General features: G+C 34.8%; 1 protein-coding gene across 5 annotated transcripts in view; it reads right to left on the bottom strand.

The window, feature by feature from the left end:
- Positions 1–3,667: 3,667 nt before the first annotated feature.
- The window catches only part of PCMTD1 (protein-L-isoaspartate (D-aspartate) O-methyltransferase domain containing 1), a 49,659-nt gene continuing 26,364 nt past the window's right edge, over positions 3,668–26,962 (bottom strand). For all 5 annotated transcript variants that reach the window (XM_085313601.1, XM_085313605.1, XM_085313602.1 and 2 more), the window contains 4 exons: positions 24,648–24,750; positions 12,659–12,830; positions 11,008–11,131; positions 3,668–6,354 (listed from right to left, as the gene is read on the bottom strand). In XM_085313601.1, the coding sequence (XP_085169727.1) occupies positions 5,984–6,354; positions 11,008–11,131; positions 12,659–12,830; positions 24,648–24,750 (770 nt within the window). In that variant the 3' untranslated portion in view covers positions 3,668–5,983. The remainder of the gene's footprint in view (positions 6,355–11,007; positions 11,132–12,658; positions 12,831–24,647; positions 24,751–26,962) is intronic.

Below are 26,962 nucleotides of genomic sequence, written 5' to 3'. Positions count from 1 at the left end.
TTTACAGAAAAAAACATCCTAAATGAACTCTGAAAGATGATGACAAACTTCAGCAAATGAAGTATTACAAATATAGATTTAGTTTTGTAGAATGTTGATCCCCCCAAAAATCACTACTACTAATAGACTACCGAAAGCCAGTATTGCATAATGTTAAGATTTAAAGCAAATAGCACAAAACACATAAATTCTCTATAATATTTAGTGAAGAAAAACATAAAGGGAAGGCCAGGACAAAAACTGATATAAGTTACAAAGTTTATAAAAGCAGACATTGAAGTGGTTAAAACATTTATTGAGCAAAATTTGCTTTCAATCTTAAGTAGGTAGATTGACAATCTCACCTGGAAATCAGCAGCAATTAAAGATTTTGAAGCAGGAATCAAAAAAATCCGTGCTAAATCTTTCAGAAATAGAAGTAAATTAACTGACATACTGCTACTCTTTAGCACTGCCATTTATCCCCAGAGAAATTTTCACTTGATCTTTATCCTTGCTCCTGTAGAATGCCAAAAATCACTTTTTGATGATTTTGCTAYGCAGCTACAAAAAGATATGAAGCTTTGTTTTCAACTTTGTAACTGTGTAGCCCTGTAATACATCGTTGTTGTACTTAGTAACAGGTCATATGCTTTGCATTGAGTTTGCAGGGCCTCACAACTGAAGCTTATCAGGCTTGCTCTGTCTGAACATTTCTAGACCTGCCTATAGCTTTGTTTCACTTGGTTGATCTGTGACAACAATTTCTCTCATTGACCAGGCTTCTCTAGTCAACTGTTTTACTTCACTTTATCTGTGTGGTACAACCATATTGTACATAGATAGCAGTTAYTCTATGTAGAATGAGGTATTTATTATTCTAACACAGTGACGTAGTGTACAGAAAGACAGGCATGGATGAGAGGATGCAGCACAGAGGAGTACAGGTGCAGGACAATAAGAGATGGGAACAGGCATGGCTCTGGAGACTCCACAGCTATAAATCACCCAGGGTCAATTTAAAAAAATGCAGACCTGCAGCTGCAAAAAACTGGCTTTAGAGGTAACAAAGAACAAACTTACATCTGTATATGGTTTATGTTTACATAAYATAGAGCTGTAGATAAATGAAGAAGAAAAAGGCATAAAAGTGTGCTAGCAAGCATACACAAACGACCCCAAGTAGATTCTGAAACAGGAAGACATCAGCAACATCACCAGCTGAAACATCCCTTTCACTGAAAAACTCCAGAGGCAATTTATAGCATTAGCTTCTCCAACAGTCTAGTACCAATGACTTTATGATGCAGAAGAGCAAAGGAAGCGTGAACCTAACTCCAAGACAAAGCAAAAAAGAGTTATGCWTTACAATTTTATTACTACTATTACTGCTTTTTCATGTAAGTACTCTATTAAATTTTACTTTTCTGTAACAATTAGATCTAGACTAATGATTCTTGAATTAGATTAAGATTTCCACTATATTAACCAACAAATGCTTGGCTTTATACACACACAGATATGCATCCTCTTTACCCATATACCAGACTTCGGGCATACCTTTCAAAGAGAAGATTACCTACTGCATTCTAGAAGTAGAAACCAGCAAGTCTCCATTTCTTGACCAAAAATTAGGCGAAAGCATCAGTGAAAATGACAGCTTTGGTCACACTGGTTTATATTAAAAGATGTGGATTGAAATCCTCTCCAGTGTTAGGACAGAGGGTTTGTCATACTGCTGAGATGCAGCTGTTCAGTACACGAGCTACTGTGTATCTGTATTTATCTGCAGCTACTGTATTTATCTGAAGTCTCTTAAGAAAATTATAATCAAAGTCAGAAATCCACCTACACATTTTGAGAAGTGGGAGTCTGAAGTAGGGCTTCTAAACTTGTTTCCTCATTTTTAGGGACCTGAGTTTTAGAAAGATCAAACCTGACTCTAACAGAAGCTATTAGACATTCAGTTGAAAACCAAAAGCATATAGAAATCTGTTCTAAGAGAACATACTGGGGCAAGAACACAAAAGGATGTCTCCRGAAAAAAAGACTAACAGACACAGGGTACAAAGAAAAATTATTGGCCTATTGCCTACAAGGATAAAATGAGAAACATCTCAATTTATGGAGATCATATTGTATACTAYGAGTGTTTGAAGTAGGGTAATCAAATAAGCAGTACAAAAGTAGTAGGACAGTTTTGTATTGCACTAAAAGCAGGAGACCAATTAAGAGGCTAGCAAGATGGCAAGGAAATAYTCATATCAAAGAAAAAAAAATGCTTAACAGATTGATACACTTTTTCTCCCTTCTGTCCCTCTCCTTCTGCTCTACAATCATTCTGGACACTTGTGCATGCAGGAAGGGATAGAAAATAATTCAGTGTTTTGTGCTGCACAGTTGCTTTTCTCCAGCTCTGAATCAATTGGCAAAAGTCCTAGCAAGGAATTATATACACTCATAGTCCACTGCAGCAGTAGATGGAAACTTAACAGGAAGACAGATATTCCCTTAGTTCCCCAGGTAAGTATCTTTGAAAAGCATCCTAGATACAAGGGATGACAATCAAAAGACTCCAAACTGAGGTTGCCATCATGTTAAAAAAGCATGGATAAAACAGATTCTTGTTTACTTAGATTATAAACATGGTGTGAGCCTGTTGCAAAACAGGCCAACTTTACTTGTGATTTGTAAAGTTGATACACYGTAAAGCTACACAAGACAACCACTGTCAAAATAATTACCAGCTCATTAAGGTGCTCTGAGGACCTCTAGGAAGAATACAGTGCACATTAAAAGAGCTTTCAAGAACATTGATTAAATTCCACAGTTTGTTTTCAAAATGATAGGCATTTTTTTAAAAAAAATAAAAGTACGTTAAGAGAAAAAGCTGCACCTGCATTGATACAGGGGAGTTGTTTATTATTATTTGATGAGAATACAGACTAAGGAGCAAATACTTAAACAAGAGAGCCAGTGTTCAGCTGAACAAAGATGTTCAGGTGTTTGACTCCCAAAGATTTTTATCCTGTTTCCTAGATTTCTGGGATGATAGTTCTTCAGTTTTTCCTTGACAATACATGCTTAAAAACAGGTTTTCTACAAGACTGCACTGGTTGAGTCATTCTCTTGCTCACAGAATAGAAAATAAATAAATAAATAAAGTTTATCACATCCTTGCTTGAGTACAATTACAGAATTGCAGTCAGCTTAGCCTCTCTGCATTGCATTTTTCTTCTAYCCCTGATCACTAGCAAAGCACAGCCTTGTCAAGAGGAACCTTCAAAAGGAGGCCCTTGCTATTCTTTCATCAAATTCTTATTTWAATCTAGATTATTTGTCTGTTCAGGGTTAGCACAGTCTCAGTATTTAGAAAAAAATGTGAATCTSTTCTTGAATGTAGCTTAGTAAGGACCAGGCTCTGCAGAAGAAACTAATACTTCACATTAGTATTTCAAAAGTAGTACTCTGCTCAAAATAGTTTCCGTGTGTTGTGAATAATATTTCATCTTTTCAGGTCTCTGCACAGTTCAAAATYGGGCAAGAGGTTGTATTACTGTTTGTCTTTATTTCTGAGATTCAATAATAGCATTTATTAAGAAGCTACTGAACTAACTATGAACAAACTGAAAACTGAATTTCCAAGTGAGAGAAAATATTAATATGGAAACACAAATTAAAGCAAGCAGAAACCACCAAAAATCCATTTTATTGCAACAATGTCCCCATCATCAACTGAGATGGCAAAAATTAAGTTTTAATTCATTCTGCATTTCTACCTTTTTATTTATGTAAATATAAATTCAAGAGTGTAAAATAAATCCACATATAAAACACAGAAGAAAACACATTCTCTTTTAGTGACTCAAAAAAATACATACTGAATAATTATGACAAATCATCCATTGTCCATTTTTCCAAGTATACAGGAGTGAAAAAATGCAGAAAGTTATTCTCCAAAAGCATCCTGTATAAAGTCCTTAAAGTATATAAGTAATATTTAGTAATCTCATATTCTTGAGCTTATGGATGTAGATTCCAAGAAAGGAGGAGACACACAAAACATCTCAAACTTCAGATCATTTAAACTCCATCTAAAATAATCCATTAAAAAAGGTTATGTTCAGTTCTTACAGCTCAAACATCACAATTACTTATAATAAGTATATATACTTATTATTATAAGTACCATTATTTTGGAAAACTTTCCTAATAGTTTTTCCTCCTTTTAAAATAAAGTCAGAATACTTATTTCAAATAGTTTTGTTTACTTATACTGTAAATATATTGCGGAAAGTAACTCCACATGCTGGTACAACAGGCCTTTATGAAGCTCCATTTAAACATTACTATGATGCATCTTAAAAACAATGACTATAGCATGAAATGCACACTGAAGGGTCAGTATCATGGGATTATGTACTATCTTCCTTCTCAGATGCATCAAAATGCTCACATTTTAAAGTAAGTATTGGACTGTTAGACAACATGAATATTGTCTGGTTATGAATATCCAGACTAAGAAACTTAACTGATGCAGAAAGATATGATTATTTTGCTTTCCTGCTTTATTATTACACTAGAAAAAGTCACATTATCAGTATTATAAATGTATTGCGCAGGATATTTCAAGGGGAATGTTTTCCACTGGGTCCAACAGGTAGATATGACCAATGATCACGGCTTCTAATACACATCATGCTAAGTTCTTAATAAACAACATTTCCCTCGTGGTTATGTTATAATAGAGAATGAAGAAATAAGATGGTAAAAGCAAACAAAGCTAAAGAACTGCAAGTAACTTTATCAAACAGAGAGGAAAACTATAAAAGTATTTAAATCAGCACTCTTGCGAGTTCCCACAGTTGCACCGCTACTCTTAGGTTTCCAAAAGATGCATATGATTTTATAAATATTTTCTGTGCTAAGAGCCATGTTCAGAAACAAAATACAGGCTAGCACAAGTCTACCTTCTTGGAGATGCATGTTAAGTATAAAATCCACTTAAAGTGCATTAACTGAATTAATCCTAACTTCTATTACTATAGCTATCCCAATAAGCAATACAAACTAAATGTTATCTAAATTCTACCTCTACTTAAAAGCAGTAAATATAGATGATTGAGATCTAAATTACAATCCTTATTATCAAATGTTGTGTCTCAATGCTGTGTGCTTTAGAAATAAACAAGATGTWCTGTCCTAAGCTTCCTGCAAATGAGGAAGTGCCTCTAGTTAGAAATACTGAAAGTGTACAACTGAGTTAAATAAGCAGAGCTGAAGTAAGCATTGCTTCATTTTATATTCAATATGATGTTTCTTTAAGGCTCTGAGAGAACCTGTTACTTTTTTTGAGATCTTTTGGCAAAACATAAATGCAGAACGGYGGGGCCATCTGACATGTCAGAACTTATATTTTCATGTTTCATTAAAGCCAACTCATTCAGTGTCTGTATACAGTTATTGCACTTGTGTTGTTGGAATACACTTACACCAACATAGTAATAATGATTGCAACAAAGCCATAGCAAAATAAACTTTGAGAAGGGTTCGATTCTAACATCTGGAGATAAGTGTCTGAATGTTTAAACTGTTCCCCTAAGAATAAATACAGACAAATTGCTAAAGTTAGATGCGTATGTTTAACAATTATTTAGCATATATAAAATTCCACTCACCCTTTTATCAATACAAACCTGTTAGGGATCAAAAAAGACTTACCATGCAAAATATTGATTAGTGCTGCATAATGGAATATATATTTCTATCAGAGTTAAAACAGCATTTTCAAAATTTAAAGAAAAATAGATTTTTAAAAAGGGATTCTRCTGTTGAATGCAAGTCTTCCTTGTAGCAAAGACAAGATAGAGATAAGTAACAATATATCACTGTACTTCAGTCTTGATGAAAGACTAATAATAATTTGTCCATCTATTTCTTAATAAATGCTACATTTTCAAGAATAAAGGAACTATCAGTAGGCATTATTTCTACTTAAAACAAGTTATTTCTCTCTGTAATAGGTCAAGTATGCTTTTAAAGATTCAGGTAATGGTAGACTCATAATTTTCTCTCTCAGCAGATTTCGAGGAGGCTCTTCTGGCTTCAAGGCCTCACTGTGATCTTTATCCTCTTCCTCTTTGTTATCGTCTTCCATCTTTTCATCTTCTTCACTGTCTAGAGGTTGAGGAATGAGTTGATTACCAACAAATACATAGGTGTTAATCCTGCGTCTACGACATCTCCTGCGTTTTCGTTTTGGAGGAGCCTTCTGAGCAATACCCTTGGCTTTCATCTCCTCATTTATGAAGTTTCTAAGGGTGCGTCTGATATAGATTCGAGCTAGGTCCTGGAGATTCCTAACAGCGCATGGAGCTAAAATGAAAGAGAGTAAGTTGTATTTACTTTCTAAGTGAAATTTCCCTCTAACAAAAATCTAGCTGCAAAACATTAAGACTAATGGTTAAGAGCAACTGAAATTTTAGCACACAGTACAATATGCAAATAAAACAAGTGAATATAGAGAGTTCCTGAGAAAACCTTGTAGTATATTCACTACTGAAAGACTTCTTATTCAACAGACATACTTAGAGAACTCAAATTTGAGCTGAAGATGACTTCTGGAATATCTCTGATCTTTTTCAGAAAATGCGGAGTCCTAGAAATTAAGGTATTTTAACAGATAAGAAATAAGTTGAAAGCATAGAAAGATTATTGAAGTATTTCAGAAAGCATATATCAAATAATGTCACTTTTGAACATCTGGAAAGTCTTGAGACTTTCCCGCTTCTGGTACTGCACTGTTCTAAGATTCTGCAGATAGGAAAGAATTTGCCCTTTATGCAATAATGGTCTGCACAGGTGCCTTTCTCTTACAGCTCTAACTGCTAGGCAAGAGCCATGCCAGCTTGTCAGCTGTCCAAGCAGGTAAAGTCATCCCTAACTTTGCAGCAGAAAAAAAAATGAATCAAAACTGCCGAGGTCCAGCGTAAAAAGAGTAGAAACAAGCAAAAAGCCACATATATTCCAATGACAGAAAGAAAGGCGATGACTAAGTGTTTTGGGGCTGATGCATGACCTGTACTAGATAACAAAAGTGGAAGGGAGGGAGGGAGGGAGGGACAACCCTGCAACCTATTCAGTTCTCTTGATTCTCATTTTCATTCCTATACAAAACAAAATTAATGGTGACTACCAAAAGGAGAATTCAGTGAAGAAATGAAGAAATAATTTGGATGAATACACTTCCAATATTGCATTAAGCTTAAAAACTATTCAATATATTTCTAACTAAACCTTTTGTTTCATACACTGACTTCAGATGCATACTAGCTACTCAAACTTAAGACAAAGGATATTTATAACGGACACATCCCAGTTCTAGCAATCCTGACTTCAGCTAATACCAACTGAAAAAAAAAAAAGTTTATTACAAAGACAACTCAGAAGTTACAAACAAACCCTACCTGACCATTTTCAACACTTTTGCAAAATCATACTAAACAGGCCATAATCACAGAGTCTATGCCAATCATCCTAAATGCAAGCACAAACATAAGACATTTAGAAGTTTAAAGTAAACGAACTGGCAGATACTCATTCCATACAGAGAACTAAGAAGGACTTCAATCGAAGTCAGAAGACAGACAAATTATTTCCTCCAAAAGATGGAAAAAGCTTTGAAACAAGGCATCCTGTTCAACCTCATCTTTCTTAACTAGTAAGACAATACAAAACAGCTGACGCTAAACATGTATGAAATTAGAGATTTTATTTTTAGTGTTAGTTATGATTGATCCTATTCGATTTCAACATTTAAAAGGTTCCAAGACAAAATGTTTTCAAATTCTAATCAGAAATAATCAATCATCAGTTCTTCAGATATGTAATTAAGGAAAGTTGTACAGTAGTATGATTATAATCATATCCTGAATCATAARCTAAAACTAGGAAGCGCTAAACAACTGATACTACGCAAGTCAAAACCCAATGCTCCTGTATTTCTGTTCAGCATCCCAGGCATGTAACAAAGAAAATGAGCTTTTAAAAGTCTTCAGATACAATATATGTATATATAAATCTTTGATAGTTATTTATTAGTATTACTTAGCTACTTATTAATAAATGATTAGTATTACAGACAGGAAAGCTGAAAGCTATCTCTTCTCACCAGAAAGGGTGGAAATCGAGTTCTGGACACATGTCCTAAACAACAGGAAAGTGTATTCAAGAGTAGTGACTATTTTGCAACTGTTGGTTACAAAGTGATTAAAATCAAGAACTCACTGCCCCGCCTCCTCCACTCCAGTAAGTATATAGGTTGAGACAATATATTAACATTATCCTAAATTGGAAGAAAGACTATTGTAGTAAGAGGAAGACCATATGAAGAGTCAGARGTGCCTATAAAGAACTACAAAAACTGAAAGCATGAAAATTCCTGGAAAGCTACCTCAATACACTGTCACCACCTGCTTATGTTATTGTCACTCATTAGTTGACAAGGTGGGTAGGATTAACCATATTGCTAGCAAGCCTTCATAAGTCATCGGTATGGTAAGAAACGAGCAAGAAATAATTCATTTTCATTTTTGATCACTGATCTCAAAATTACTTGATGTTTGAGAATTATTATCTAATTACCTTTGAGACTAAACAAACTTCAAAAAGTCTGACAAAACTTAGAATCTAGGAAGCTGCATCTTTTATCCTTTTTGATAGACAGATGACATTAAAATTAAATTTAGACTCTATTAAAATCTATCATTGTGATTTATCAGCAAGTCAGGATGTATTGAGGTAACAATCAGACAGAATTTTTAGTATACACAGTACCTTATGAGTTAATGCAAGTTTATTTCTCATGTTTTAAGCTATCCTATTAGCGTACTGCTAAATGTAAGCCCTGCTGCAATGTAGAATATTCACTTTATCAGTGCTAGTGCTGCCTGACCTTTATTACATGGCTTCTAGTATGCCCACAAAGCTTGCCCTTGCTTGCCAGATGCCAAACAGGTATAACCAATCAGGAGTTGAATATCCTCTATTAAACTATTTATATAACATGAAAATTTGGATGCATTTTACTATCAATCTGCTCTAGTTCCTTCAAATACTCATAAATAGTCAAAAAACAATTAAGCATTTTTTTCCTGTTTACTAGCAGTAGTAAACAGTGTCCCTGTAAAATGGTCCTTTAGCAACACTTCTACAGCCTTCCATGAGGAAAAAAAAAGAATACTTTGAGAATGACTGTCTCACAGATATTTTAAGCCCTACATACATTAGTTAAGTGTTACATGTAAGTATACTACACTGAATGGCTTCTGACATATATGTAATCAGCCCTTAACATTGTCCATGAAAAGATGCAGACTCCAAGCTTACATGAACAATGAACGACATCTGTAATTTCTGGCTTAAATTTAATAGTCTAGAAAATGTTACCCTCCTACTTTGGACATTTAAGATACTTTACAAAGTTGTGGATTGTATTCTGAAAGAGAAATTGGCTAGGGCTAGTTTTTTGACATCAAGATCAATTTATTTAAATTCACAGAAAAGCTAAGTCAATCCAAGCACTGAAAAGCAGTGTATCTTACTGATTTCATTTTACAGTGCAGCTTCAGTTGCTTGAGGATTTTTTTTTTTTTAATAGCAATAACTTTGAAGTACTTTTGTGTGCTACTTACCTGAGCCCCTTCTCACTGAAGAGCTGGTTTTAAATTATTAAGTTATACATACGACACAGCTTTATTGTACTAGAATTCAGTTCTGAATGTTACTAGTTTGCACTGGTTTCATCTGCACGATGAAAATTCAAGACTGGTAACAGAATGCTTGAAAATCTATCTGTATCTTCTACAGAATTAAACTGAATGTCTATTCTTACTATGATTCTRTACAGCTTGATAAGCCACCTCCATATTTCACTGTTAGCCACAATACATCCTCTATTATGGAATAAGTCTACAACAAGGAATAGAAGAAAAATTTGTTTTTTTAAAAAAAATCATTTAAGAAAATAGTTTCTGAAGTCTCAAAAAAACAAGTGTTAAAGCTACAAAAATGAATTATTTCTGCAAATAACTGATTATGTAAGAGAAAGGATCATCTACACTTATCATCTACACTTTAAACAAAACACCAAATGGAACTACAATAAAGTAATGATCCTTCATGAGCTCAAAATTAATAACCAGATCACCAAGAGCCAGTTACATGCTATGCAATCTGATATGACTTTCTGGACTCTTGAAATGTTTAATACCTATTCTGTATTTCAGAAGTGCACATGTAGAAAAAACACAAAGAGGATTTGTTCCCATCAAATTGCATACTAAAGCAGAAAGAAGAAAGAAAAAAAGCTAGCATCTAGTATAGATGCTACTAAAGTCCTGTATACTATTCTACTATTCTACTCCTAACTCTAGCTGTCCAGGCAGACCACTTCATCTTTGGTCCTTCCTTTGATTTTTCCTGATCATTTTGGCAATAGATGCCTTTTCAGAGACATTCTACCCTTTACTAACCCAGCTCAGACTACTATAGCTACAAAGCAAACTCCAAAACAGCTAAGCATCACTATCAGTCGCAGAGAGAGATAAGCACGCTCAGCTGTTAACACGCTGCAGTATTACAGCTGCAGTTTTGATTTGCTCCTTCCATTTCAGAGGAAAAAGAAGAAATATTTTCCTCTAGGAGACAATCAGAAAGTAGGCACTCCTGACACACCTGCTATTGGCTGAACTAATTTCCTGTGCCTCGTTAGAAGGAAGTTGAATCTCAAGGGAAAGAAGTCTGGAAAGAGAAGCTGAAAACAAGACATTATTTTAATTCAAGCTATTAATTGTACAGCAATACAAAACACGAGCCAGACGCACATGAACAGTCAGCTACTGCTTTTCTAAACTGTAYGCTCCTGTTCTATCATGTTACATGTCTGTACAGCATAGCCTCTCCACTTCCAGGAAAACACTAGCAGGCATAAAACCTGTCACAAAGGGAGACACCACAAGTGACACTTACGCAGTCCCACAGTGTCATGTTTGCCATTGTCATTTCTGTTTGGTTGCACTAGTGGAGCAAATGAAACAGCAAGGATATTTTTACTTTCCCACGTGTTCTGTCCTGTTCTCAGGATTTGTGTTAGCTGGAAAAAAAAGTGATTAAAGTTTTATTACACTCAGTACTATTCAGATTAGTGTTTAAATACATTGTTATTTCAGTACGCTTTAAAATAATTTATAAAGTCTAATTTATAGGCAGAAGGGAATCGTATATTCCTTGAAATATTATTTGGTCGCTAGAGTAATTAACAGGACTTACTTTGACGTTGGGCAAAGACACAAGTAGAAAATGAATGGCCGAGGTAATTTTTCAAAATTTACACAGTTTATAGAATATTTCAGGTTGGAATCAACCTCCATAGCTCAAYCTCGTCTCAAATACAGTTACTTCAGAGTCAAATCAGGTGACTCAGAGGCTTTGTCAAATTAAGTTTTGAAGATTTCCATGAATGGAGATTCCACAACCTGTTCTATTATTCAGCCACTCTCACAGTGAAAAATTGTTTCTTTGTAATCAGACAGAATGTCCCTTGGTGCCATCTGTAACCACCTTCTTTTCCTTTTGCTGTGCATCTGCAAGGAGAATTTGACTCCTGTCTACTCAGTAATTTGTCCATCCCTTTAGATAGTAAAGTTAGTAATTAGATCTTCCCTTCGCCTATTTCTTTCCATACTAAACAAACCCAGCTCTTTCAGTCTCCCCTTACTCTACATGGTCCAGCACCATAATCATGTRCACATATGGCAGAAATATTCTTAAGAGTTAATTTTGTTTTCAAATCTTGGCTTCTTTTAAGTTGAATTCCATCAGTTTCAAACAACAAATCTTAGTTAAATGTTTTTGTTTTCAGGAATTACTGAAGTAATTGAATGTAAATGAATGATGCAGGTTATGTTCAAAAGAAAGTAGATATAAATGGCAATTACTTCTGAACAATAATTTTTTTTATCATAAAGTATTTCAGTAAAATATTTTGGTATTTAGATTTAAAAGGATGTCAACTTAAATAACATAGCCTTTCTTTCTCAGTTTCCTTACCAGCAAAACAGGGAGAATAATACTTACCTTTGTAAAGCCTTTTGAGATCTATGGATGAAAAGTGATAGAAGTGCAAAGTATATTAGAATACTCCTATCTGGAAAATGTTAAACCTAATATACGACAGCAACACTGAAAGTTGCTTAAAGTAAGTCATCATCTTCCTTCTTTTTTTCTTTTGATCTTCTCCATACCATTTCCCACCAAGCACAGCTATTTCGGATTTCTCCAAATGCGATTTAAGAAGKTTTTTTTTGTTTCAAAGTACTGACAGTAAAAATGCATGTGTGTTCAGGGAAGGATTTCAAAGTAGTTTTGGGACTGGGATGAAATACCAGGTTTGCTACAGACTTTGACAGAATGAAGAAATTCATGCTTTTCTACAGGTTTAAGGGGAAAAAAAAAAGTACAAGACTTCATTAAAAAACCCTAATATCTACACAGCTGCAGTAATACATTGATCCAAGATGTTATTAGTCAAACATTAACTTAGTCAAATACACATTGAAAAGCATTCCTAAATTATATAWTTATACTAAAAGACAGCAACGGGAAATTATCACTAAGTCACCTGRTCTTCTATAGGCATTACTAAAATGCCTCCAACTTTCAATAAAATTTTCATGTAGTTTTCATGGTCTTTCTGGACTCCAGCTCCACAGTAAATCCGGTCATACTGATGACTGTCTGAGGCTATTTCCAAACAATTACCAACCACAAAGGCAGGTTCACAGAACTCAAATCTAAGGGGAAGAAAAAAAAAAGAGAGGGGACATTTCAAAACAAGTTTTTAAAGAAAAGCCAATCCAGATGAAGACAGAAAAATAATCCTCATATTTAGGAAAAGACAGAAGTGTTAGCATACACACTTTAAAAACCTGCATTACATGGTAATACTATCTAGAAAATAATCTATTGCTTCCACCACATTAAGTACCACCACMAMAAAAAAAAAAAATCTTCAGCAGTTATATCTAAACAAAAAAGGACTCAAAATATCCTTAGACTTCCTAAATGCAGRCAAATAGACTTGTCTAAACAACCTTACAAGCCGTAAGAGTCCCTTTAAAATAATATATTTAATCAATGTTTATTCAAGAACCTGGGTATCACTCAAATGTTCAAACAATTCAATTCCTAATAACTGACTGAATTAGGCTCTTAAGATTCACTTCCCTCCACCTCCACATTTTCCATATTCAGATCAATTCTCTCCCCCACTTAACCCCCCCCCCCAAAAAAAAAAAAAAAAAAAAAAAACATTGGAATAAGTTTTCATTTTCTGGCTACACACAGAACAAGGAAAAGCACATCTTTGATTTTCATCTGCAGACTGAAGTTATGTAACTGCTTGTAAGTGGACTCAAGTTTACAACAGAAGTTGTAAAGATTGTAAGGACCACTGCACAACATACCAAAGAGAAGTATGCACAGGACAGAACTTCCTTGCCAAAGCCGCATATATTCCCAGTTACAGTGAYAATTTTCTGACAATTTTTGAATCACTGCAGCATTTGACTGCTCATGCCATGACACTAATTTACATATTATAAACTTTCTTCTTCAAATTTTACATGTTCTCTACCTACTTTAAAATGAAKAAGAGAGACTACAAGGTTTACCATAGTTGCTTACAGAAAGGAAAGCAGTATTTTTTTCAGAAAAAAAATACACCCCCCACACACTGAAATAAAGCCTAACATCTTGTAGGTCCAGAAAACAGCTAATAAGCCTCATGTGGTAGTATTAAAATTCCACTGCATCTCAAATTTAACATAAAAGCAATTATTCCCCTCACACACAAATACTACACAAATGCATGCAGCCAYTTTATAAACTTTACAACTGTCTGTCTTTGGAAAGCAAATTATTTTGACATGGCTAGCAATAGCAGATCCCAGTATGATATCTGATGACATTCAAACCAATGCTGCTTCAATTATAATAAAGCTTGRCAGCTTTTGCTACTTCTTGATATTGCACATAACTTCTGATCTACAGCATCACCAGTAATAAATGAGAATTCTATTACAAATTATATAAATTCAAATCCTATTAAGAATTCTAGAATTCTTRTCAGAAGATTCAGATTAGAATTCTTACTAAGTTTTGCCTGAAGAATTCAGTGCATTTTACTTCTAAGGGATGCTCAATCTTGAAAATATTGCAATGCTCTCTTCTTCGGACAGTCATGGACAGACCTCAATCCTTTACCAACTATTGCAGCTCTCTCAGGCTGAATGTGCCCAACAACGTATACCATTGTTCCTCATCTAAATCCAACAGRAAAACCACAGGCTACAAACAATATTGGTAATTAGAAAGAAAACAGAGGGCAAAGGGTAAGGAATGRCTTTCTTGATGTACACAACTAGACAGCAAGCCTCAACTGTAGTTGAATCRGTATCAGATGAACAGAAAGCTGAATAGTGACAAACAGAGACCTAGATATACATTAGGGGAAGGTTAAACATTGGGAAGAAAAGAAAATCAAAGGCATTCATTATTTTGCTGAAGAAGCTATCTCACTTCAGAGGCTCATGGGAGAGTATTACACATTTTCAAAATACTAAGAGCAGCAATCAGGCAGTTTATGCTATAGCTTTAATTTCAATTTGCCTACAATTTAAGTCAAGCATCATCACACTGACTTAACTTGAAAGATTGAGAAGTCCCTTTGTGAGCTTCAAAAGGGCAAGAAAAACAGGTTAGGAGGGARGAACACGGTACTTTCCTAAAAATGCAGTTTTAAGTCTTGAAATAGATGCTTGCAGTAATTTGTTCTTAGAGAAGTGAAAACAGCCTGCCTAACTTTACAATTTCATGACTTTTTGGAGATTTTCTCAAAATGCTCCTCTAAAAGCTAGCAAGATTACTACTAGATACTTCCAAACAGCCACCCTAATGCCTGTGAAGCCACTGGCCATTATCTTCTTAAAACAAAAAGGAACCCCAAATTCTCCAAGGAAACAAAAAGAACTAAAACAAAATAACCTAAAAAACATCCCCAGACACAAAACAYGCTATATACAAGTAGCAGATGCAAAAGAAGCTGTACAGATTTTAAAAAAGGCTGAAGAGCATTTCTCATTTAACTACAGTACACAGCTAGAAGGGCATTAMGTGGAAACAAAGACACACAAGCAGTTTCCTATCACACATCTAAAAATCAGAAAGATCAAGAGACTGACTCCGCATATAGGCACCATAAAGCCTAGTTGGACCATGACTCACATGACTAGGAGGCTTATGACCAAACTGGCTAAGYATTTGTTAGTCCCTATGCTTCAAATACATCTTCATCTGTTTGTCAGAAGTAAGAGTTTCCTTAAAGATTAGTTTCTTGCAACAGACTAATACAGTCTAGACTACAGGTACCTGCAGTTCTTGAAAACTCTTCTTTGGTTAAAGTCAGCTGAGAAATCAGGGGGTATATTCACTCCACCTGGCTGTTCAACAGTAATAGCCAGGTGGTCTACCTGCATACACTGGCCACCCATTTAGAACATGAAGTTCTTGAATTGCCAGACATACTGGTTTGGGGTATACAATCAGGAAGCCAAATATAAATAAGCAGAAGAAACRGGAAGAAAAAGGTTGTAATGGTGTCCAGTCACATCAATGCATGAGGTCAGAAGCCAAACCTCTTCATTTGTACTGCCACAGAACTAACTGTATTGTGTGTTACGACATAAACAATGACAAGAATACCAGAAATAAGGGCATTCATAGGACTTAATAGAGTATTATCGACTTGTCAAACTTAGTCTAGCTGTACAACAGTGAACTGTACCTCCTCTCCACCACCACGTAATMATGTAAACCCAGTCACTGCAGCAACAGAACTATTTCTTCATCCACTGAATTTTCAGTTGATACTGCTTTCATAGCAAGATGTCAACCCTTGAAAGTTATAAATAATTGATAAATGCATGTAGCACGTTGTTATATTTATATAATCTAGTATTTTGTRGCAACCTCCCACCAGAGACCAAAAGGGAATTTAAAGAATTTGTGTCACTACCTTGCTCATACAGTTTTCAAAACAAGCTATACAAAACACAACTTCACTAAAACATAACTTGGAAAAGGAAAAAGTTTCCACCATTTGATCAGGGAATGACATTAAATTTAAAACACTAAAATTCTGCAAATAAGGATTAAATCATTTTAATACCTTTCAAAACATCATAAGCTTTCTAGTCTTGCACTATGGAAGTAGAATCAATCACGGTTTTATGATGGAATTTAACCCAGTCAAGCCCAAATTCTTTCAGCTCTAATCACTACTGCACCCAAGATACTGATTTATTTTATTCCCAGTGCCTTCAGTACATCAGAACAGATTCAACACTGAATTTCCTTCTCTGTAACACTAAGCTACCTTTAATTAGACTAATGACTGCTGAAAAAGATTGGTTTATTGTTGGAATGTGCAATATAGACAGACACACAAGCTATCTATTGAGATGAGGTACATTTCACTTGATTAATAACTTGAAATAGAACTAAGAAAAAGATCTGAACGAAGAAACACCAAGCACTGTTTATCTTTTGTTGACTTTTATGAAACTGATAGGGTGACCTTGCAAGTATTTAYAGAGGTAAATCAGAAAATTCATGTTTATTTCATCTGTTAAACAAAAAAAGGTACTGGACTAATATGGATAAATTGGAGTCACGTTAGGTTGTTCAGTTGAATCTGGTATTTTGATTATGACAGTGGTACAGCAGCCAACAGAAGGGAAATAAGAAGTTCCCATTATAAATAACACTGCAACAAGAAGGGCGATGTTTAAATAAACACTTGCCATAGGCTAACTACACACAGACCAYGCTTAGCAGTGGCCCCAAGATAACCAAGAAGTTTCAGGTATAAAAAAAACTTATTTGATCTCATCCTGCCTTTTTTCCTCTTGCATTTCAGTGAACTGTCCCTCAAAGGCAATTTTTAATCCTCTCAGTATTACAAGTGTACAGGTTCAACATAGCCACAATGCTTTTYTTCCAGATAAACATCAAAAAAGCATCTGCAGAATTAAAATCTGTTTTTGTTCTCAGCACAGCAACTTAAAAAAAAAGCAAAGAAGTCAATTACTACTGCCCCCATTCTTCTCAGTAAGATTCTCTATAGGTATTATAGTGAAACATTATTATTGCAATAAAATGTCTATTCAAACAAATACTTATAGCAAAGAATTAAGAGGTTAAAGTTTATTGCTCTTGTATCCATATCCACCAATCTATGTGTGATAACATGATATTACTAAAAAACAGAATAGTATAGTACAATAATCTACTCTATCAGTTTCTTTCAAGTAGATTGATTGCTTAGTCCTGCCATAACATACACTGAATCCTTGCTGAATTTACCCATTACTTCCAGCTCTGGAAGGTCTACAGCATGCCTTTTGGTCTAAAGTTTCCTATCTATACACTTTCTTCCATGTAGGATATTAATAATCCTGATGTTTCTTGAAGATGAGAACAGATGAAATCATCATGAACTGCCAGTCTTTTTTTCTTCCACTTTCCCTTCCCTGCTCCCCCTGCAATGGTAGTATACATACTTAATTCTTAAAATAATAATAGAGGGGATGAGCAGAAATCAAGTAATTTTGGAGAAAAAGACTTTCAGTATTCACAGATTTAATGAAATCAATAAAACACGTTCCAAAATGCTTAAAACGCAATCCTAAGGAGGACCTTCTTGCATCTGTCCTCTGCTAACAGGAAAAAAATGTTCTCAGATTAAGTACCACTTCAGTGACATTTTACACCTCTAACTGCTATACTCATTCCCAGATACCATCTAACACTACATTTCCACATATCATTATATTTACAGATCATACTCATATCTGATCTTGCTGTTCACACCCCTTACAGAAAACTTTCAGTGTGAACTTGGTACACTTGTTTCCCATCATCCACAGCYCCTCCAGAAGGGCAGAATCTCAGTGCTGTCAAGCTGCTCCAAGGAATTCCCCTCTAACGTTCCACAAGCTGGAGCCAGCAGAAAGAACCCCTTCAAACAGTGGAAGGAACGGGTATAAATCAGTTTTGGTAGACTGATTTAGAAGATTCTTACACCTTTCACCAACTGGCTCATCTTTTCAAAATATAGTTACAGAGGCTAAAAATAATGCAATWAATAATATATTTACTGTGTTTATTTTCAGATGCAGACTGAAAAGGTACAAATGAAAAAACAACCTAGGAAATTCTAGCTSCAAGAAAAGAAACAAATACTGAGTTTCAAACACAATGAGTTCATAAATCAGTAAACTTACTCCAAGTATTCCTAAAGCCTCTGCTTAAGCATGAATTTACTGAAATAATTCAAGAGCCTTCCAAATAATCTGATATATTTTTCAGTTTTAAAGCTGATACAAAACTTATCTTTAAAAACCACCAATAAATGTCAAYTCTCATACGGCCTTCTGTGAGATAACAAAGCGTGAAACAGACTAATGAAGTATTTTCCAGCTTCCATGACTCATTAGCTTTTAGCATTTTACTCAAATGCAAAACACACTGTTTTGAATGACTATTAATCAGRTTTAAAGGGGCGTTTTACACATTGCATAATGCAGGAAAAGGTTTTCCCATTTGTTTCTCAGTAAATATTTCCTATGTTATATCCTACAAGAAATGCCTATTTAAGATCAAATAACTAGCTAAGAAACTTTAAAGCAACATCTGCTAATACTGGACAACAATTTGCAAGACTTTTTTTTTTTTTTTGCATTGTTCATTCCCTGCCTTGTTTAAACCCTTTATTCAAACTCAAGATGGTTTTTGTTCATAGAGTAAATGTGTTTTTGTGCAATATTTGCAGCTTTCACTGAAACACTATACACATTTTTATTAATAGGGAGGGTGTCAAGGGRACAGGGACAAACTCTTTTCAGTTGTCCCGTGTGACAGGACAAGAGGCAATGGGCAGAAATTGAAGCACAGGAAGTTCTGCCTGACCGTGAGGGGGAATTTCTTCACTGTGAGAGTGACACAGCCCTGGACCAGGTTGCCCAGAGAGGTTGTGGAGTCTCCTTCTCTGGAGATCTTCCAGGCCCGCCTGGAGGCAACCGTGTCTAACATGCTCTAGGTGACCCTGGTTGAGCAGGGAGGTTGGACTAGATGATCTCCAGAGGTGCCTTCCAACCCTACTGAYTCTATGATACTATTGTTATTTGAGATCTTGTACATGTATACTATTAACATTAGAATAAATAGAGCAATATTAAGTCTTTGAAAACAAAATAGCTGTTAATCTACAATAACAATTTAAATCACTTACATCCAATAACAATAGGAGAAATTTTATCAGTATTAGAAATATACCCAGTGATGCAGTAATTCTGTCTAGAACACTTTTTCAGTTTCTAGTCAGTACAGCAGGAAAGTAAATAAGAAATCTGTATTTCAGCTTCATTTGTATGTGTTATTCTCAGGTGGAATAAATTGTCTTGGTCCTATCAAGTGACCTCAGTGCTCYTGTTTACAAATCATCTCAGTTTCATTGAGATGGACCAAAAAAATTACTATTTCTGAAGAAATCTAAACATTARTTCTCAAAAGTTCTTATGACCTCCTTCTCCCTTGAGAACTATTTTCAAAACTTCATTATGTACTGTATCTAAGTTTTGATGAYAAAACAAAGAATTGTATTGAAGGAATAATTTATATCAATTCTGCAGTGAATTCTAAGAAAGGCGGACAGCAACAGGGAGCTAAGAAGAATTTTGTMATCTCAGTGCTTATCAAGGGCCTAAAAATACTCATATACAGAAATTTGGAGAACAGCTTGTTCTATTCATAGTATATTTGCATTTCCCCCCCCTTTTTTAAACTAACAGATAAAAGTACTTTTACAGGTTAAAATCTTGAATTTTTCATGTTTTATAGTACAGATTTTTGTGAAGCAATAGATTTGAACAAGATGAAAATTTTCATCAACAGTTTTAATAACATTCCAAATAATCAAAACTTGCAGCAACTACAGATCTCTAAAAAAGAGATCTCCAGTACTTTTTTTTTTTTTTTTAACTTATTTTAAAATATTCTTTGTTTGTGGTTATGAGAACAAGATTAGAGATTTCTTCAATTATCAAGTACTTTAAAAATGCAGCTTAAGTTTCTGCTTAAGTAAAGGCAGATTCAATTGTTTTTTATTTTGGTTTTATAAGGTGTTTGGCTAGAAATACTATTTCTCTTCAAYATCTCTAAATATAAAAGGAAAAAAAGGCATTTTTATTTACATAACTCCTGGCATTAAAGAATGCTACTAGAAGTAAATTCTTCTGGTTAGACTACACCTCAACAAGAGTTTATTCACCACTTAATAAACAAATATTTTCACTACTTGAATCTGAGACTAAGCCAGCAGTAAGATTTAAAYGGAGAAAACTGCCAGTGAGTTTGGGAGACTGCTTGCTTTTCCTGCTTAGATTTGTACTGCAATCATCATCCAGCTGCACAAGAAGGTAGAAGCTTTTCTTTAGGTACATACAAGGAACTTTCAGTTTCAAATCTGCTTTTATGAAAGTAAAACTGAGCCTTCATTGTCCTATAAGGAGCCCTGAATTTTGATGAAGACAAATACTCTTAGGAGAGTAAATTTACTATCTTTCAGTGCCAATACAAGCTACTGTATGACTTCAGGAAGAAGYTTCACCCGTAACAGTTATCCCAGAAGTAATACTAGGGTTCTTGTCACTTACCATTGAAGTGGTTTCTTTTGATCCTGAGAAGGGTTGGTGACTTTCTCTCACAGCAGGGACTTCACCAGCTTACCCAGGTTTGGTTTTGATAGGGTGCTAGAAGATGGGCAACCTAGCTTTGCCCTGTGGCTCTCTCTCCGAGCTGGATATTCTAGGTCTAGAAGTTGACTGGGAGCAGAAAAGACAACACATTCCCCTTCAATAAACAGGTGAATCGGGGCCTGATACTTGCACATGTGTTTAGATAGAGCCTTCTTACAGAGTGATTTCTTTTCCCTTAGTTGGCATGCATTCTCTCAAGTTTTTAAGCATGAAAGAAAGCCTTAAGTGTATTTCAGGCTCAAAAAACATCCTGTCATTTAGATATGAAGTCTTTCACACCTCAACCACAACTAGAGTTTGGAAAAAGCTTTCAGAGGACACTTCTTTGCKTCTACTAGCAAAAATATCTTGTMAAATAAAATCAAGGCAGCATTTTACCTTTCACAATGATCAACATCTCCGTTTAGAGGAAAACTATTTTTATAGATTGGTGGGATATGGATACAGAYACAAGAATTATCAGAATTATTTGTCCTTCTGAAAATAGGTACCTGAAAAGCTTTTCCTCCGATGAACAGCTGAAGAAGCAATAACAGACAAAATCTCAGCTACCAGACAGATAATTCTCCTTTAAGTAGAGAGATAGTCTCAAATCCTTTTGGACATGTTAATTTTACATTGCTACCAGTCTTGATCAAGCATCTACTGCCATCATATAAAAACAATTTCATTCAAATTTCAACAACATGCTTACCAAGAATTAGGAAAAAGAGTGATATTATACTACACAACACACGATCTGACAGYTAATACATCATTCCCCCCTTAAAAAAAAAGGGGGCTTCCAAGTAAAATCGCAACTTGTTTTAGCAGAAAAATTCTAAGATCAGCATGACCCAGCTTAATGCAAAAATCATATGYAAAGAAAATAGCCTATTGTTTCAAATGACAGAACAATACAAATATTACAATGTATTTATTTAGGATCTAATTTGAAGCTCTTCAAGTAGCTAAAGATAAGACCCCCTTTATATTTGTTTCAAAAGGAAATTGCTCTAAAATACTCAGATTAGTTTGAAGAATTTTATTATCTACTACAAAACAATGGAATGCAAGGAAGTGACAATGTAAATTTTTGTGTAATTCTCCATCCACATAACTCAATTATTGTCAGGCAAATTGAATGCAGTCTGTGTTTTACCCATCCTCTACATAGCTCTTTGGAAACTGCTGACAAGCATAACAGATTCCACCCCCCCATAACATGCACACACATCCACTGAGACAATTAGYTTCATTTATGCCAGTCTGTCAGATAAAATCTATTCTCAAACCATAAGGATGTCCGTTATACACCAGTGATCAACAGTAGACAGACGCTGTACATCTTATCAATCCGTTTTCTCTGGTGGTCTCTCATCCAAATACTACGCAGACCAAATCAGTAGCAGAGTTTAGAAATCATAGTCCAGACAATTGTGGGCTAAGTATCTTTCATTTACAAGCCAAGATGCAACAGACTTAATTGAAACAATAATCAAAACCAGATTTACTGATCCACAACACATTATTCTGAGAGTCTGATATAAACCAAAGACATTCTGTATAAATTTGTTTATATTAAAATACACTAAGGATATACAAGAACCCAATCACAGAAGAAAAAACACTTCACCTTCATTAACTACAATAAAATATACTGTATTTACAGAGAAAGCAGTTAGAATCAGATCAAAAAAAAGTTACAACTCTTTCCCCAACAAAACACATAATTCAAACATCCAATCAGCATTATTTCAGCTGAAGTAGYGTTATTACTGATGATTTATATCAAAAGCACTTTCTCAGCAGTATATGTTTGTAAGGTTAGCTGTGGGGAAGGGGGGGGGGGTTATAGCCATTGCTTAGTATTTTATTGTTGTCAGGAAAAGGTGGATTGTTAAATAGCATAWGCCAAGATGCAGTATGTCAATTAGCAATAAAGTTTGGATAGTCTTTTTCCTCACTGAAGTAACACTGTATAAATAAAGACCAATTTAACCTTCATCACAGATAGCACATAACATTTAGACTACTGCACCCAGAATCAGCCTTCTCTGAATTACAGGAAATTTCATCTTTACTCTAAAATATTCAGATCTTTTACTACATATAATCACTTTTTTCCTTCAAAAGAAGATATCAATGTTCATTTTCGACAAATTTAACAAACCTTTCTCCATTTTTTCCTATTTTAATTTATAAATGGCACTGTTCAGATATTCATTAACACAAARTATTTTAGTACGATTAACTTCGGCTAAACAATAATCACTTTTTTCCTTGTTATCCCCTCACTCAATTTCTCTTTGTACTTATGTATAGAAACATCACCAGACAAGACAGACATATCAGTCAAAAAACAGAGCTTTTTGTACATCTGAACGATTGCACAGGAAGTGATTAGCTGGCTGGGACATCTAACCAAACAGATCCACTGATACAGTACAAGTGATTGCCTTTCACACATTTTTTCAGCAGGGATCATATAAAGTGCTCCATGAAGTTCATTTTTTTTTATTCTGGCTTCTGTGTGTATGTACTCTTAAGTTAACAGACAAGCTTCAATTAAAAATAAAACTATAGTAATGAAACACACTCATATTCTCTTCTGTATAATTGTATTATTTGTTCTACTCAAAGAAGGTGTGGGGGGGAAACAAAGTAGTACTTAAATCATCTTGCCAATATTATAAGTACAGAAGTGAAAACAAATGCAGATAAAGCTAGAATGGTATTTTAAACTCAACTTCACGCTCTACTTGAAAGGGCCTTCCTTTCCTCAGGAGGAGGAGAAAGGTCTGTGGTCAGACAAGAGCTCTAAAAGTCTGGAGGCAGAGAGGAAAGTGAAGAAAGCTCCAACCAAGAAAACCAAGAGCAGAGCATTCTTAAGGCACATTACAACAAATGCACAGGTATAAGAATTTTTCTCTGTTCTCCACCGGCCAACAAAAGATGACTAGGACGTGCAACTCTTGTGCGTCTCCTTCAATTCGAAAGTTCTGGATTTCCAGAAGCAACCTTGTAACAACTGCTGGAGAATTTTTGCCTAACAGGAAGAAAGTCTTTACAGAGAGTAACTGTAAGAGGTACTGTGTTGTCCCTTTCATGGGAAAGGGTGGACAGATTCAGATTATGGGCATACTTCAAAACAACAATAAAAAAGGCCATGTTCAATTGTAGGGTAGGTGGAGCCAGCAAGAATCCTATAACTTTGAAGTGAACCAGTAAAAGCAAGTGGCATATGAGCACAGATGAACATTGCTCTCTCTTCAGGTAATAAATATAAAGCCAGTTAGCCAAACTCATTCATATCTTTCATACCTAAACCAGCAATGCTAGGTTAGAAAAGTTGATTCTGTACAGGAAGATGTCCAACTGTATAATCTGAACTGATTTCACAGATACAARTATGTAGAGTAGGACACCAGCACACCACAGATCATCATGTATGTATACATATGCAGTGCACATACACACACACATATGTATATACATACACACACACTCCTCAAAAATGCAGGGAGATCAATTTTGCCAAGCATTATACAGCAGCAATACTCTCAACTTCCAAAACTTCTTTAAACCTTAACTTACCTCAACAACTAATGTAACGAACCTGAAGTCRCATGTTTGTACAAAACACTTTTCACTATGTATGATGACATTCTTCTTCCCTCCCTAAGTTCACGCACAATGACATACCCCAGTTTAAAACAAAGAAACTCAAAAGTGAACTGGGCAAATTATACTTACTTATCAAAGCTATCACTATATTTTATGAAGCTCTCCAATTTTTCCTTGGCATATTCTACCACATCTGAATGAAGCTCTATTCCATGATTTATCCCAAAAGGTCCTGTAAATAAAAACAGCATTTTTTCTTTAAGCACAGCCCAACCACATGTAACAGTGTTATACCTTTTATCTATGAAAGCACTAACTTCACATAAAATTCTTAAGTCTCCCAATGTAGCTGAACAAAGATATTTTTGTATTTGTGTTACAGATGTGTAAGAGAAAATATGAGGTAAAAGGCCACCAGAGGCTCAAAGAAAGAATAGGATAGTACTATGGCAAAATTCATCTTCATAAAGATGTAGAAAAATGAATCTGACTGCATTTAAGTCATTAAGCTACTCTTTGCTTCATTTTCAAAATGCTGTCCTCTAACAAAATCAAGTTATAATTTACTCTGTACTTTGATATTTAAAGTTCAAGAAGTTTTRTTATGGCACATTTTTTAGCTTGTGACAATTTGAAGATTTTTGTTATTATATACCTTAACAACATCAATTCTTCTATTATGCAGGTTCCTAAATCAGAAATTGGGAGTGCTGATTTAGTTTTACAATAATCAATTTCCAGACAGCACACTGAAGTTGACCACACTTACAGGTTCACTCATCACAATGCCATTACAGTTGCAATGCTGCTTTCCTACAACCAATATTTGGTATCCAATTTCTTCTCCCCCACCCTCCMTACCCGAGTTCATTTGCATGCCAGAAGTTAAAGTTATTTTTCAGGAACAGGAAGAAAACATGAGACAGTATTACTAAGATTAGTCCACATCAGGAAGGAATCTGAATCAGACAGTCACATTTGCTGTGGGGATTCTATATTTAGCATGCACTCAGAGCCCAGAGACCTTAGTCACCGGAGCACAGAATTGGGGTACAGAGAGAGAAGAAGAAAAAGCAAATGTCAGTAAGATGACACAGAAGTTAAATTTCTTTCTTTTCTCTCTCTTTTTTTTTTTTTTATAAAGTATTTAGCCCCAAAACATTAGCCAATGAAACAGAATTCAATTTGTCATTTTTTGGACACTGGTTCATGAAAGTGGACCAAGGTTACTAAGAAAGGGTTCATTCAGTTTCATTGCATTGCATAAAAATATTAGTATATGCCACTAGGCTGATCAATAATTACAATTCTTAACATAATTGAGAACATTTTGTGTGAAATGAAAATAGATCCAAGAGATTAAGTTACTATATACACTGTTTGTAAGGTCTTTGATGGCAGACAACAGGTAGGCAGATCATGTGAGTGAGATGCTTTCTGAACTTGTGAAAATGTATTCTTCCTACTTACACTCAATCTATTGCAAGTTTATCTATCACATTAAGAAAAGCAAACAGCACAGTTAATCTCTTCCTAGCTATTTCAATCTTCCCTTGCACATTAATAAGCTACTGCAYTCCTAAACAGCGTGGTTGCAACTATACTGTTCTGTGGCAACTATGAAGATATGCTTTATTTAGTATTAACTACCATTCCCTGAACCTTGTGAAATACTTCACTTGCTGATTTAAAGTGAATTAGAAAGATGCAATGTCCTCTGTCCAGAAGTTTCACATATATTCCTTTCAATATTAAATTTTGAAAAACAAAGAATAAAAAAATTGTAAAAGCAAATTGAGAACTGTTGGAACCAAATCCATGAACAAGACACTACTGCATCATGATACACCATATCATTTGTGAGCTGAACAGAAATCAGAGGATGCATACTGGATGCATACTCTGTTCTCTCATGAGAAAGTTATAGTTGCACACTGAAGTAAAACAGTCAGCAATTCTGAAAAAGCGACATCAACTTTTCTGTTACTCTCCAAAGTCAACCAGTTTCTTTCAATGTACTGAGTTACTAATATTAGCACATCGTCTTAACTATGTTTAGATTTTAAYTGTCAATAACAATTAACTTAGTCTCTATGAAGTACAGCTTTTTAGATGTCATTTACAAGTGATCTGCAACTTCAAATCATTTGCAAATTTATGTCATTTCAATACAAATATAGCAAAAACATTACTCACTGCATTGTYAACTCACTAGATACCCAACTACTGTCAAAGAGCACATGGTTCTCTGTTACCAATTGCAGTGCATGATGAAATTGCTTTTAAAGGGCTTTTAAAAGTGTATACACAGTTTGTCAGAATTATACTTCTGTTTCTTTTCCTTTTTTAAAGCCAACAGCTGCTTTAACATAAACACTACAATWAAAATGATTACATACAACCATTAACTTCAAAGAGAAGCAGAAAACAAAGGCTCACACATC

This window comes from Rhea americana, unplaced genomic scaffold (genome assembly GCF_003343005.1).
Source record: "Rhea americana isolate MKP2758 unplaced genomic scaffold, rheAme1 scaffold_39, whole genome shotgun sequence".
In the NCBI taxonomy this organism is placed as follows: domain Eukaryota; kingdom Metazoa; phylum Chordata; class Aves; order Rheiformes; family Rheidae; genus Rhea; species Rhea americana.
Note: the sequence above shows the minus strand (reverse complement) of the source record. Positions and strands in the feature narration are given on the sequence as shown.